This window comes from Gigantopelta aegis, chromosome 9 (assembly GCF_016097555.1).
Source record: "Gigantopelta aegis isolate Gae_Host chromosome 9, Gae_host_genome, whole genome shotgun sequence".
NCBI classification, from domain to species: Eukaryota; Metazoa; Mollusca; class Gastropoda; order Neomphalida; family Peltospiridae; genus Gigantopelta; species Gigantopelta aegis.
This window is the reverse complement of record NC_054707.1, coordinates 44879338-44895166: the sequence shown is the minus strand read 5'-3', so window position 1 is coordinate 44895166 and position 15829 is coordinate 44879338. Positions and strand designations below refer to the sequence as shown.

General features: G+C 37.4%; 1 protein-coding gene across 1 annotated transcript in view; it reads right to left on the bottom strand.

Moving 5' to 3' along the window:
• Positions 1-14290: 14290 nt before the first annotated feature.
• Positions 14291-15829, bottom strand: part of LOC121381595 — a 48527-nt gene continuing 46988 nt past the window's right edge. The window contains exons 31-32 of the mRNA XM_041510931.1: positions 15071-15359; positions 14291-14395 (exon numbers count right to left, since the gene is read on the bottom strand). Coding sequence (XP_041366865.1) covers positions 14384-14395; positions 15071-15359 — 301 coding nt within the window. The 3' untranslated portion in view covers positions 14291-14383. The remainder of the gene's footprint in view (positions 14396-15070; positions 15360-15829) is intronic.

The window sequence follows — 15829 nt, the reverse complement described above, 5'->3', positions numbered from 1 at the left end:
TAAGCGGTATAATGGGACCCCCCATGTGGGCACAAACACTCGGTGATCAAATCACTAGATTGACTATGACTGTAAGTGAAATACATAAACGAACTGAGAAAATTGAAATCATTGAAACGAAAATGTGTACCATCGAAAACACGCTGAGTCAACTGAGTGCTGGTATTAAATCTGCCCATGACCGCATCAGCAAAGTAGAAGACAGCTGCCAATTCATCAGTAATGGATTTGACGCAATAAACTCTGAAACTAATACACTTAAACAAACTGTTCATAACCTTTCAAAAAACATGAACATAGCTCAGGAAGACATACGCTACCTGTCGAAAGGTATGAATGACATGCAGATTGAAAATGACTACATGACGATATTCTCTATCTCCAGCACCGGTCCATGCGATTTAATCTTTTATTTTATGGTGTACCCGATGGTGGACAAAGTGAGAACACTGAAACTGTACTGGCGTCTTTTCTCGAAAAGGAAATTGACATTACCGATGCACCCGTCCAAGTGACACATACACTTGGCCCGTTTCGTGAGTCCCAGACCAAGCCTAGAACAATTGTGGCACATTTTGTAAAACTGAGTGATAAGGACAAAATCAAACTCGCAGCAAAAAAACTTGCAGGAAAACCATACGGAATTAGCGATCAGTACCCCCAAGAAATCGCTGAGAGTAGAAAACAGCTCTACCCATTATACAAAGAAGCCAGGAGAAACAATAGAAGGGCATTCCTGAAAGTTGACCGCCTTTTTATTGATGGACAAGAAGTATTTCCTGAACAAAGGTACCATGGACCAACACCCATATACACCTCTACAACTGCTGAAAGGAAGACATCACCACCAAAGTCATCCCCACCTAGGAAAAAACACAGATATGTCTCACCCACCCCAAACACACCTGTACCTACCTCTAATAGATTCGCAGGTATGCCAGAAGATGCAGAAGCTGGAAGCTAGGACACGCAAGGTCGACTGCATATTTTGAAAACGCCTAGTATCCATCAGAACTGCCCAATACCAAATACAGGTAAAATGGAATATCCTTACCACAATGTGGGTGGTCTACAAAACTATGGACCTAGTGTTATTCAAGCTAGGTGTGACTATGCTGATACACTTTTGTCAGTACATAGTGATATTCCCATTATTAATCCTACAAGTGACTTACCCATACATAATTCACATAACATCAGAGACACAGACTCTTACTTTACTTACCCTGGTCATGATAAAACTGTTGCAGACTGGCCAGAACATGGTGATGAACATGCTGATCATTATTCCTATGTACATGCATATAACCGAGTTGACAAAGTACATGACCATGTTAATGAATATATAACAGTAGATAATGAACTGGTTACTAACCTCTCCCCAAATGTATATACTGATACTTACCCCAATCATCACACTGATATAGGTACATGTATACCTACACACAATGAGCCAATAAGTAACAACACTGCTAATACATTATCAGTGAGCAAATTTCAAACCCCTTTACATACTGATAACTACCTTATCCATTCTAGTTATCAAAACAATCTCACTAACGCTATATATGTTAGTAACTCACACCCTATTATAAGAACTGATACTTACCGAACTACATGTACCTATCACAGATGTAATAATGTACCTGAGGGTAATCCACAATGCACTCTATGTAATGAAGCTTGCTTTAATTATTCACAAAATATAGTGAATATTGATACTGATATTGCCCATGACAAGTGTCAAAATACAGATATGTTATCTCATGAGTTAATTATTAATAATAACAGTATTAATAATGAACGTCTTGTGAATATGTCACATAATCTTGTACATGTTGATACTCATCCTTATAATTACTCACAATATAGTAATAGAGATACACATATGATCTCACATAATAAATTAACCATTAACTGTGATGCTAGTGACCTTGTGAATAAGTCAAACAATTCTGTACATATTGACACTTACCCTTGTAATTATTCACAGAATAGTGTACATGCTGATGCTGATACTACCTATAGCTACCATAATAGTCATGCAACTATGATTGCAGATAGTAATACTACTTATGGTTGTCAAAATAGAGAGACAGACACCATTCCACATTTTTAACAGTTCTGCTACTGACCTATTTGTAAATAATTTACCAAATGTTGTACATACTGATGCTTACTCCCCTAGTTATTCACAAAATAGAGTACATGTTGATACTCCTTACAACCATATAGGTAAAGATAGTTCACATAATGAGTTAATAGACATTAATGCCTACTTTAACTTACACCATTCTGAACAGACTGTGATTTCTGACCCCCATGTTAACAATCCAGTTAGCATTTCAACTGTGAGTAACTCACAAAATCTTGTAAATACAGCTACTCACCAGAATCTTGGTTATGCAGAGCAAATTATCATATCTAACCAATCTAGTAGTATCACTTACCAAAATAATTTACCTTTCATTGTAAAGCAACCCCATACTAATAGTAATACTCACTGCAGAAATTTACTTCACACAGAAAATCAGCCCCAAGATAGTATTCAGAACAAGAAGACAGAACATTCTGTTGAAAATACACAAGTTACTGATGGGACAGAATACCCTGATATTAACACTGATTGTGTCAAGTTAAAAATTCTAAGTTTGAATGTCTGTGGGTTAAAAAGTAAACTAATTATACCTGACTTCTTACCCTTTATTTCAAAATATGACATTTTATGTTTCACTGAAAGTAAAACTGATGACTCTGACAGTATGCTAAAACTTATTCCGGGATACACAACTTATTTCAATAATAGAAAAGGTATAAGGTCATCCGGCGGCATTGTTATTGGTGTAAAAAATGAATTAGCTAATATTGTCAAAGTCACCGAACAAATATCCTTTCAATATATATCTTGGTTTAGTATCACAGACATCCAAACTCAGAAAGGTGATGGTAATTGCTTAACAGTAGGTGTTGTATATATCCCACCTACTGGATCACCATATTTTAAAGAAGACACTTTTGACATTATAGAAAATGAAATCTCTCAAAATGTAGAATCAGGAAAACCCTTGCTGTTATTGGGTGATTTCAATGCCAGAACCAAATGTTATCCTGATTATATTACTCTTGATGATGATATCTTTATTGATAATATTGATATGGAAAATTTCCTAAATGATATATCAAAGCTGGATAATATCGATATTCCTAGAGATGGGGCAAGCCAGGACAAGGGAAGGGTTAATGGACATGGGGCAAAACTTGTACAGCTGTGTAAAGTACATAATATATATATTCTAAACGGTAGATGTGGAAATGATAAAAACATAGGGAAAGTAACCAGCAAAGATTCAAGCCTGATCGATTACGCAATCGGTACCTACCATGTTTTTGAAAATGTAACTAATTTCGATATCTGTGATTTTGACCCACTTTTCTCAGATATTCATTGTGCATTAGCACTTACATATAAATGCAATACTTACTCAAACACGCATGTTGATATTAGGAAGAATATAAGTGATGAAGTCGCGCTCAGTAACATTCGTAAGTGGATCCCAAGTAAACGAGAGGAATATATTAATAATATCGATAATAACTTAGTTCAAACAATCCTCTTAGTAATCTGTTGATATACAAGCACGTGTTAACCAAGCAGCCGACACGCTGAAAAATCTATTTTTAGACTCGGCAGTCTCAACATTTGGTCAGGTGCGTGCTCGCGCTAACAACCGTGATAAAACGTCCACTGCTAATAAGCGACCCTGGTTTGGGGTAAGATGTCAATATTTGCGAAGGCAGTATCATGAATCAAAAACATTATACTCAAAACACAAAACAATAGAAAATAAAAAGAGGTTAATTAATGCCAGTAAGTCCTATAAGAAATGTATTTCTAACGCATACTCACAACACAGATTTAAAACTGAAAGGAAAATGAGAACATTACGACTAGACGATTCCAAGGGATTCTATAAAATATTAAAGGGACCACGCAAATCGGACATAAACGTTCCCCCAGTAAATGAATTCTTCAATTTCTTCAGTAATTTAAACAAGGGCGAACCGAATGAGGATAATACACCCGAATTTAATATGGACGAAGCACTAAATGAAGTAAACAATGACAGTATTATTAATGGACAATTCAGCGAAGATGAAATTTTAAAAGGCATAAAACAACTTAAAAATGATAAAGCTGCTGGTATTGACAAAGTCGTTAACGAGTACATTAAATCAACCGCAACAATTCTCTTGCCAGTTTACGTTAAACTTTTTAACATACTCATCGAGCACGGTGTTTTGCCGGAGGAATGGCTCAATGGTATCATCATACCAATTTTTAAAAATAAAGGAAACCGCCTATCGCCTGAAAACTACCGACCGATCGCATTGCTTTGCTGTTGTTCTAAGTTATTTACATCTATACTCAATAACCGTTTAAATATATTTATTGAAGAAAATAATATCATGAGTGAAGTCCAGGCTGCTTTTCATAAAGGCTACTCCACAACAGACCACATATTCACCTTACATAATTTGATAGATATCTTGAAAAAAAGAAAAAAGAAGTTGTACTGCGCGTTTGTTGATTTTCAGAAAGCTTTCGACATGTTTTCACGAACTAATCTATGGCAAAAGTTATTATATAATAATATAAACGGAAAATTCTTTAGAATCATACACCAGATGTACCAAGGCCTTAAATCACTTATATATGTAAACAACCAACACTCCGGGCTATTTCCATGCAACAACGGTATCCGGCAAGGCGAAAATTTATCACCTGTTTTATTTTCTTTATATTTAAATGATTTAGAAGACTACTTATTCAATCATGGATGTGAAGGGCTTTCCCCTATCCCAGATAATCCCGAAAACCCAATTGACGTTGGTCTTCAACTTATCTGTCTGCTATATGCTGATGATACAGCCCTCTTAGCAACAACTGCATCTGACCTACAACATACGTTAAACACCTTTTATGAATATTGCAAGACATGGAAACTTAAAATTAATATCACTAAAACGAAGGTAATTATTTTTAACGGTACAGCTAAAGACTACAGACATATTTTCAAGATAGGAAACACTGCTTTAGAAAACATCAAAGAGTATAAATATCTAGGAATTACATTTACTAATAAAAATAACTTCCGAATTACAAAGATGAGACTTAAACAACAAGCTACCAAAGCAATGTATTTTGTACTTGCAAAAGCCAAATAACATTTTCTGTCAATCGACTGTAAACTTAAAATGTTCGACTCGATGATCCTTCCAGTTTTACTACATGGGTGCGAAATTTGGGGACATGAGAAAACTGATATCTTAAACGCTGTCCAAATACATTTTTTCAGACATATTTTACCAGTAAAAAAATCGACACCACTATTTATGTTATATGGAGAGCTGGGGAGAATGCCCATCGAGCTAACTATATACAGACGAATGGTCTGTTATTGGGCACGAATTGTATCGGGGAAACAATCTAAACTATCTTTCTTATTATATAGAGCAATGTTATTAGACCATCTTAGCAATAATACCAATTATAACTGGATCACTACAGTAAAAAATATCCTGAATAATTTAGGAATGAGCGATGTCTGGCTTTCCCAATCTTTTGTATCAGTTAAGGTCCTCTCTCAACAAATAAAAAATAGACAATATGACCAATATTTACAAACATGGAGTAACGAAATAGAACTCTCATCGAAAGGCACTACATACAGATATTACAAGGAACACCTCAGTCTAGAAAAATATTTTACTATTATCCCTGAAAAGATGTGGACAATTATTTTGAAATTCAGATTATCTAATCACTATTTGCCTATTGAAACTGGACGCTGGAATAACATACCTAAGAAAGACAGGCTATGTAACCTATGTGATGAAATAGACATTGGTGACGAATACCACTATATTTCCGTCTGTAAATATTTTCATGATTCCAGGGTCCAGTTTCTACATCCATATTATTATACACGACCAAACACTTTCAAATTCAAACAACTCATGAACAGTAAACGAATCAGTGTATTAAAGAATTTATCAAAATTAATAAATGTTATTACTAATATCTTTAAACGCTCAAAATGCACCCAAACTAACAGTATTTAAGGATTGTACTGTTTATACTGGAAAATAACTTATTTACTGCATATATTGTCAACCACCATCTTGTCATGTGTATATTGTGAAGTGAATGTGTGTACATATATACATTTATATTGTAAATCCCAAATTCTTCATATATATATATATATATATATATATATATATATATATAATATATATATATATATATACATATATATATATGTTCCTTTATATTATGTAGCCCTCCTATGCCGTTGCTGAACGGCCAGAGTGTAAATAAATTCTGTTCTGTTCTGTTCTGTTACGACTCTATATATATAACTGTTTGGTAGAAGCGCCCTAATTCAATTCAATTCATTTATTTTCCCTTATGCCTCACGGCACATAAGAACAAAAGAATATACATTTAAATCAGAAACAAGATTTTGGCAAGATTGTAAATATTATAACAATAACGGTAACTACAATACAGTACTATAATTATAAGACATAATAGTAAATATTTTGTGTACATACATGTAGAGATATATGTTTAGGACGATTGATTCTAGTGTGCGAGAGACAGTACAGTACAGTTACAGTAAAGTTATACGCTTAGCTGTAGCAGCATAAATAAATTTACAGATGTTGTTAATAACTTTGACGCTAGGGTTGCGTCAGATGAGTTCAGTTAAAGGTTTTTAAATATATTAATGGCCTGCATAATAACTTGAAAGTAATGTATTGCAAAATAAGTTTGTTTGTTTGCTTTTTGTTTGTTTGTTTGGTTGTTTGTTTTGTTTTTTGTTTTGTTTTGTTTTGTTTTTGTTTGTCTTTTGCATTTTTAAAATTATTATTATTATTATTATTATTATTATTATTATTAATGATATTTGCTATTATAATTGTAACAAACTATTATATTGGATTGTTTAGCTCTTCAGTTAAGTAATTACTTTATTGGATCCAACACTTTGGTGCATGGTTGGTGTGCTTATATATTCAGTATATATACACTTTTATTATTAGTAAAACACACACACACACATTCACGCACGCACGCACGCACGCACACGCACACACACGCACGCGCACGCACACGCACTCATCCACACACACCGATACACACACACGCACACACACACACACACACACACGCACACACGCACACACCCTAGTGTTGACTAATTTCCGCGGTCCCTGTGTTTAATAATATTAAGGGAAACTTCTTTCCGAGCTACTAGAGACAGTCGGGCGACCTTGACATACTGTTTATATACACAGTGCACTGCAGGGGTTGACATACTGTTTATATACACAGTGCACTGCAGGGGTTGACATACTGTTTATATACACAGTGCACTGCAGGGGTTGACATACTGTTTATATACACAGTGCACTGCAGGGGTTGACATACTGTTTATATACACAGTGCACTGCAGGGGTTGACATACTGTTTATATACACAGTGCACTGCAGGGGTTGACATACTGTCGTCCCGACCGCTTTTTGCCGGTCGACATCAGCACGGGCCGGAAGATTTCGTCTACAGGACCGATAGTTAAATAAAGTTTATATTCACACATTAGTCTGAGTCTGAGTATTTTCTTACACACCCGCTGTTGAGAACACCATTCGTTATTTGTTCACACATATACGTGCGTTAATATTTTAAAGACGTACCATCCAATGAAAACAAAAAACCGGTCTAATCGATCACTCCGTAACGTACAACATAACCTGAATTGACTTGTCTGTGACGCACAAGTTATAGTTAAGCGCAAGGGTCGTAAATAGGTTTTCGTTGGAAAAGGCATTTAAATTTATTTTAGAAGTTTTTTTTCTTCAGAATATGTAAGAAATAGAATACAACATTCGTGTCAGTTAGATACCATTTATCTTACAAGTCGTTGTTTAAAAACGTATCCAACTGGCTTTCGCTCGTTAGATACGTTTTACAACTCGTTGTAAGATAAATGGTATCTAACAGCCACTCGTGTAGTATTCTGTGTATCAAAGTAAGAACATGTCCTTAGTATATAATTTTAATCACTGAACAAAGGTTTAGCCAAAAATATGATAAAATGACAGCAGTTTTCTTTTAGTTAATTTTTGTTTTACAAAGTACATAATAAGGTATATTACCTGTGGAAATCCTCCGTTCTGTGTAATTTTAACAGTGCACCTAGCTTTATACACCTGTAATAACAGAATCGTGACACGACCAGCCGGAATGGGACTGATTCGTATCTGTACTCAAATAGATTTGTAAAATCGTCCGCAAAACTCAATAGGCTGTACAAAACAAATCGGAAATAATCACTGTTTGGCGGCTTGCAAAATGAAATATTATTAATAAAGAAAACTTTCACTTTTCGAAACCATAATGAAGCTACTTACCATTGCTGGTAGAGCTTTATATGTAGGTTCATTTTGTGGAAATTGTTATTCCCACGCCCCTCCAGACTGTGATTAAGTGAGATTAGCAATAAATATTGTTTTTATTAGGCTAGGGAGAAGACAGTCCATGCTATATACATTGTATTTTATTGAATTGTACAATAATGATCACTATGGAATTGTTTTCCAATATTATTAGTAATACATCTGCATTTGTTTGTTCCCCCCAGCCCGCTGTTCTAATATGCATGCACGTTTATGCGTTTGCAAACAGAAATACTTTATTTTAGAAATATAAAGCTAAAATAACTGTTACCCTCGGCCTCGTACGTAAGGAATATCCCATTCATTTACCTACGAGTATTTTATTCGTTTTTTGTGTTTCGTCCGCTCCACACTTGTTACGAGTCCCACAAATTGTATATATTATCAGATGAGCTATTACAAACATATTGTCGTGGCCACGCCCCAAGGGTATCCACATCCACAGACAAGAAAGTCAAAAGGCTGCAGTTTCTAGGATTATACATTTATTTAACAGATATGTGAATGATAATAAAAACAGTATTCACGGGTACGTTTCCAGCAGATAGATATATCTCTTCCTCCCATATCCAGTTATATTAAAAGTTAAACCAGTATACCAGTAAAATAGATGTAAACTTAATAACTAAGTGTAGATTCAGATTGCTTATAAATAATACTTTTTATAAATCTATTTAATTAAATAGAGATAGGAAATTAATAACAATTATTGTTAAAATATGTTTTAATTATTTCAGCGTCAATTTATGTGTATATGATTTAATGATTGTTAAACTTGGAAAGTTGGATAAGGGGACATGAATTTAACGATTGATTGCCAGACCACGAACGAACGAAAAAATTTTGACTTCCATGGTCATGGCCATAGGGTTTAGCGTACACATTCATAGCAAGTTGTTGTAGCGCACGCCTGTCATGAGCAATGGTGTCAACTTCCGCCTCCTCTGTCCAACTCAACCGGCCTCGGTGGCGTCATGGTTAGGCCATCGGGCTACAGGCTGGTAGGTACTGGGTTCGGATCCCAGTCGAGGCATGGGATTTTTAATCCAGATACCGACTCCAAACCCTGAGCGAGTGCTCCGCAAGGCTCGATGGGTAGGTGTAAACCACTTGCACCGACCAGTGATCCATAACTGGTTCAACAAAGGCCATGTTTTGTGCTATCCTGTCTTTGGGAAGCGCAAATAAAAGATCCCTTGCTGCTAATCGGAAGAGTAGCCCATGTAGTGGCGACAGCGGGTTTCCTCTCAAAATCTGTGTGGTCCTTAACCATATGTCTGATGCCATATAACCGTAAATAAAAATGTGTTGAGTGCGTCGTTAAATAAAACATTTCTTTCTTTCTTTCTGTTCAAAACCAACAAGTGAACTCTTTTCGTGACTGAGTACACAAGGGGGCTAACTGCCATGGTTTCTGAAGTGCTGTTTTTAGAAACATTATTCTTCTAAAAATAAAATTGCACCAACCATTTCCCCCAGAAATAATACATTTTTGTCCAGTCGATTCAGCAAATGACACCGGTGAACCTAAAATAGTAATGGAAATCACTACGCATGCAAATGTGTAAGAGGTCCTTCCATTAACCATATACATGGGAAGGTGTAAATTGTGTCCTGTTTATTGCTAATGGTATGTAGGTGTTGTTGGATTATCACAAAATGGAATAAAACATATTCATAAAAAGGGGCGAGACGTAGCCCAGTGGGACAGCGCTCGCTCGATGCGCGTCGATGTGAGATCGATCCCCGTCGGTGGGCCCATTGGGCTATTTCTCGTTCCAGCCAGTGCACCACGACTGGTATATCAAAGACCGTGGTATGTACTACCCTGTCTGTGGGATGGTGCATATAAAAGATCCCTTGCTGATAATCGAAAAGAGTAGCCCATGAAGTGACGACAGCGGGTTTCCTCTCTCAATATCTATGTGGTCCTTAACCATATGTCTGACGCCATATAACCGTAAATACAATGTGTTGAGTGTGTCGTTAAATAAAACATTTCTTTCTTTATTCACGCCTTAAGGTAGAAGATCAGATTTATTTGTGAATCTTCGGCTGAGATTTATGCACACCAGCCACTGACATCCTCGATGCCCACCTATGGTTTCAACATAAATAAACATACAGGTACTTTTTGTCTCAAGGAAATTACAAAAAGGGTCATAATTATAACGAGGAGTCATTTAAATATTTTTAGTTAAATATGTATCTTACTTTCATCATAATGTGCCCAAACTGCATGATTTTGGGTGCATGTTTGACAATATTCACACCCGTATAAACCACACCCAAGCGTTGGCGGATATGCTTATCAAACCTTACAAATATTCTCATTTGAATAACATTTAGCTATTATGTTTTTCACAAAATCAGCTTGTTTGAAAAATACCCAAATTAATCGGTACCCACTTTTGTAACAAGGAAAACCAGATGCATGAATACCAAGCCTCGTTATAGCTAAACAATTCTCGTTAAAAACAAGAACACAAAAAACAAAACAAAACACACAAAACACACACACACACAAAACACACACACACACACACACACACACACACACACACACAGACACACACACACACACACACACACCCTCATATGCTATCACTAAGCATAATAATTTACTTCCTATTCAAAATAATTAGTCTTCAAACATGGATATGTGCATAACCAAGAAGCGAACTCTTTTCGCGGAGATAATTGTATATTGCCGGATACACAAGGGAGCTAACTGTATACTGCTACCTATAACTACGTCAAAATGACAATAAAAACAATCAATGTTAATTTTTGAGAATTTCATGCATGATTTTTTTTTTTACTATTTTAATAGAAATTAAATACATTAACCCAATATTGGCACATGCTATTTTTAACGTAAAAAATTAATTGCTGTTAAATCTAATTTCAGGTTTCCCAGATATATACTGAACCGCAAAAGAAACGCGACACATGTGTCGCTGAGAAAATATGTTTCAATTTATTAATATCAAAGATAAATTTTGAAAAATCTGATAAAGTCAATTTATTGGATGCACTTTGACCACAGTCTCTGGGTCGTTTGCCTGTGTTCAGGTAGTGGGGGGATCCAGCACATCGAGATTGTAGGGCGTGACATGTTCAATACCGTGTATGTCCTCCCTGGGTATTCAAAACGGCCATACACCGTCGGTACATGGAGTGCACGAGGCGGTTCACAAAAGCCATTGGCACCTGTGCCCACACCCTCAGGAAAGCTGCCTCCAGTTGCACACGAGTTGTCGGCCGTGGGACCACCTGGTTAAGCCGTCTCTGGATTTCATCCTACAGGTGTTCAATCGGGTTCAAATCAGGTTTGAGAGCCGGCCACGGCATGGTTCTGATGTTGTGCTGACGCAGGAAGTCCATGGTGATCCTGGCCGTGTGGGGGCGAGCATTATCCTGCTGGAACACGTGGTTATGGTGACGCGTGAAGAAGGGCACTATGTGAGGTGTTAGAATCTGGTCAACGTAGCGCTGCGCTGTGATGCCATTCCCTCTGCCTGCACCAACATTTTGGAACAAATGGGGCCCAATTCTCTGATTCAGGCCTATAGCACCCCAAACCATGATGCTTTGGCCACCCCACGGGTCTCTCTCCAGGACACATGCGTCTCTGTAGCGTTCACCCCTCCTACGCCACACCCTCACTCTGCCATCCGAGTTGGAAACGCAGTACCGGCTCTCGTCAGAGAAGACTATCAACCTCCATTGTTGATGCCGCCAATGTTGGTGCTGTGTAGCCCACTGTAGTCGTGTCTGACGGTGGCGGGCGGTGAGGACAGGTCCTCGAGCGGGACGTCGGCAAAACAGGTTGTTGGCGGCCAGTCGACGTCGTACCGTGTCGTCACTGATGGGTCGCTGTCCAGTGCCAATGGTCGCGCGAGCTGTCATGCTGGCCGTTCTGAAGCGATCATGGAGGTGTTGCCGGTTGATGTAGCGGTCCTGCCTGGGCGTGGTCACCCGGGGGCGCCCGCTGCGGTGACTGTCTGCAGTGCTGTTGGTGTTGATGTACCGCTCCTGTACACGATGGATGGTGCTGACATGGACATTGTAAGCGTTAGCAACAACCAGGGCACGCTGCCCGGCTTGCAATCGGCCGATAGCTTGTTCTCTCTGCGCTGCTGACAATCGGGTCATACCTGATGCGTGCAAATTACGAATGCCAGGAACGCGGTTCAAGTTGTTTTTTATACCCATAACCTCCACGAGATGCACGTGCATTTCGGTTTTCATGACAATTGTTTGCGACTGCCACCCACGGCCTTCGAGACAGGTGCGTTTTGGCGTGTCGTTTCATGGAAAGTTGAAAGGGTACCTGCAATTTGGGTCTCAGTCATAAACCAGCATGTCTTGTAATATTGACAGTTACATCCCCGAAATAAATTGTTATAATTTACCATATAGAAATGACATTTAAAAATCTCGCGTTTCTTTTGCGGTTCAGCATATTACCAAAACCCACTTTTTCTCAGTGCCAACTTTTACTCAAACGCCATTCAGAGCCATGTACATTGGTTATTGCCAAGATCATGGTCATTGAAAACTTGCATCGTCGAGTGACGGCTAACTAATCAATCAGTTAAGAATTGACTGCAATTATATTTTGGTTCATGCAAGTATGAACCGACAAAATCCCCGATGTACACGCTGTATGACTCTGCAGAAGGAACATTATTTGATATGAAATTTTTTTTTACTATTGGACAGGTGAAGTTTTGTATTAAGGTCAACATCGTTCTGAGTCTCTATGAATAGATCAAGTATTTTATATTTCTGCAGTTTCCTTTATTTCTAACTCTGATGGGTAAATCATTGAAAGGTAATCTGTGGTATTATTTTTAATAAATGATAAAAAGGTCATCAATACATCGACAAGTGAAATTATCCATTTGTTGTGCGACAGACGCTTTTATTCTGATTTAGCCAGATTAGTTAGAAAATCTGATTCATATACACAGAGAAACAAATCGGCGAGGACTGGAGCATAGGTGGCGTCCATGGGGATTACGACTTCCCATTTGTATATCGTGTCCCCAAGACTGACATATATAATATGTTGTCAATGAGGACCTCCAGCATTTCACATATGACCGTCTAAGTATACCTTTGTCTTGATTTCATTTCAATCTTAACAACTTTTCCAAATTCATTGAAGTATTGAAGGTAGAAAGAAAGAAATGTTTTATTTAACGGCGCACTCAACACATTTTAATTACGGTTATATGGCGTCATTCATATGGTTAAGGACCACACATATATTGAGAGAGGAAACCCACTGTCGCCATTTCATGGGCTACTCTTTCCGATTAGCAGCAAGGGATCTTTTATATGCACCATCCCACAGACAGGATAGCACATACCACGGCCTTTGATATACCAGTCGTGGTGCACTGGCTGTGACGAGAAATAGCCCAATGGGCCCACCGACGGGGATCGACCCCAGACCGACCACGCATCGAGCGAGCGCTGTACCACTGAGCTACGTCCCGCCTCTCATTGAAGGTAGTTTTATATTTGTATCTCAGTCCACCTGCCCCTTGATTACCGCCATTTCTTTATCGCAGGGACTCCTCTTGAATCTCTGGACCCAATATGTAGAGACCCATTTGTTGTCATAAATAACAATACGTTCGATTGATTACAACCTAGCTTACCAGTGGTACATAAATAGCAATACGTTCGATTGATTACAACCTAGCTTGCCAGTGGTACAGGTTTCACAATATGTATAAAAACAAATTGGTATTTTTGTATGATTTTATTGTGATTAGTCAAACTACAATTCTTGACTCGTAGAAGCATCTATGACTGGACAGCATTTGGTTTACGTTGAGCTTCATGTACTCTTCTGAAAGTAGATCAAACGAAAACAAAATAAGCAAGGTCAATACAATATCTTTGATTCGTTGACGTTGCATAATGATTCTTTTTTTAAAGAAGAATTAAAAAACAATCTTCACTACCAGAAAATCTATATATTGCCTTGGAGATTCAGAAATCAGTAAGTAGTAAACATGACCATCGACAGAGGGTTTTGTATAAAACGTTTATAAGACTGCAATTTATTTTAAGAAATGCCACTTCTGTACCAGTTTTCACAAAACAATATTTCGGGGTGTTTTTTTTCCTTGTGAGAAATTTATTTCCTAACACACACCACATTTGTGTGTCTGTTTACTTGTAATTAACATATAGTCTTACATATGTATGACTTTATTAAAAATACACAAGTTATCTATAGTAACTGTTACTACACACTGTACATAATGCTAAGTATTATAGACAATTACAACATGACAGTGATTAATGGGAGCACTCTCGACCTTGTCAAAACAAGGTTATGTCTGCCTTGTGCAAAGATATGACACATAACTGTTATTCCTGCAGATTACGTACCGTGGAATCATGAGACTAAACGAGGTATTGATTATTATTTTAAAAATTCGTGGGACCAAACAGGTTCAAGGAAAACTAACAAATAAGACCACAGAGTTAACCGCTTCAGCAAATCCACGTCACTTACGGGGCCAACAAGGGCGGTGAGAGAGAAGACACGACAGCTGAAGCTAGTGCGGAACTGGACGACCTTCCCGACGGTGAACTTGTCGGCGCTGGAGTAATACGTCTTACTGTAGACCACCTGCACGGAGCTGTCTGAACACTTGTCAAAGGGGATTCCACCTCTTCTGTAGCCGTAGTACACCCCTATTAGGTCGTTATTCTGGACAACAATTCTGTCGGCCGGTGCAATGTCGACTCTTTGCAATCGTTTGTCTTTAGTGACGATTTTGTTCTGTCCCACAAACTCAAAGCTGTACAATAAAAGCAATAACTGCATGCGAACAAATACTAAAATTGATAAAACTTGTTTTCCCATGACAAAATATAACATGGTTCAGGCATGAATTAAAACAAAAATAATATTTTCCCCTAGCCTTTCCATTCCCATTAATGTGTGCTCACAATTTACCAATAGAAATATTTAAGGGTTCTTTTAAAGTACCATTATTTCTTTATATATGTAGAATGAAAATAGCATAGTCATTAACAAAATCATAGCCATTAACAAAGGCTTTGAATAAGATAATTAATACCATGTGTGTGTGCTGTCTGCAATAGTAGAATGAGTAAACCAAATTTCCAATTTCTGGTAAATATAGGTCTCTAAATTAGTAAATCATACCAATGTTTCACAAACTGTTATAAACATTTTTAAAGTACGAGTTGTAAGATGCATGGTATCAAACAGTCATTAATATAGTATTATATTCATCACCAACCT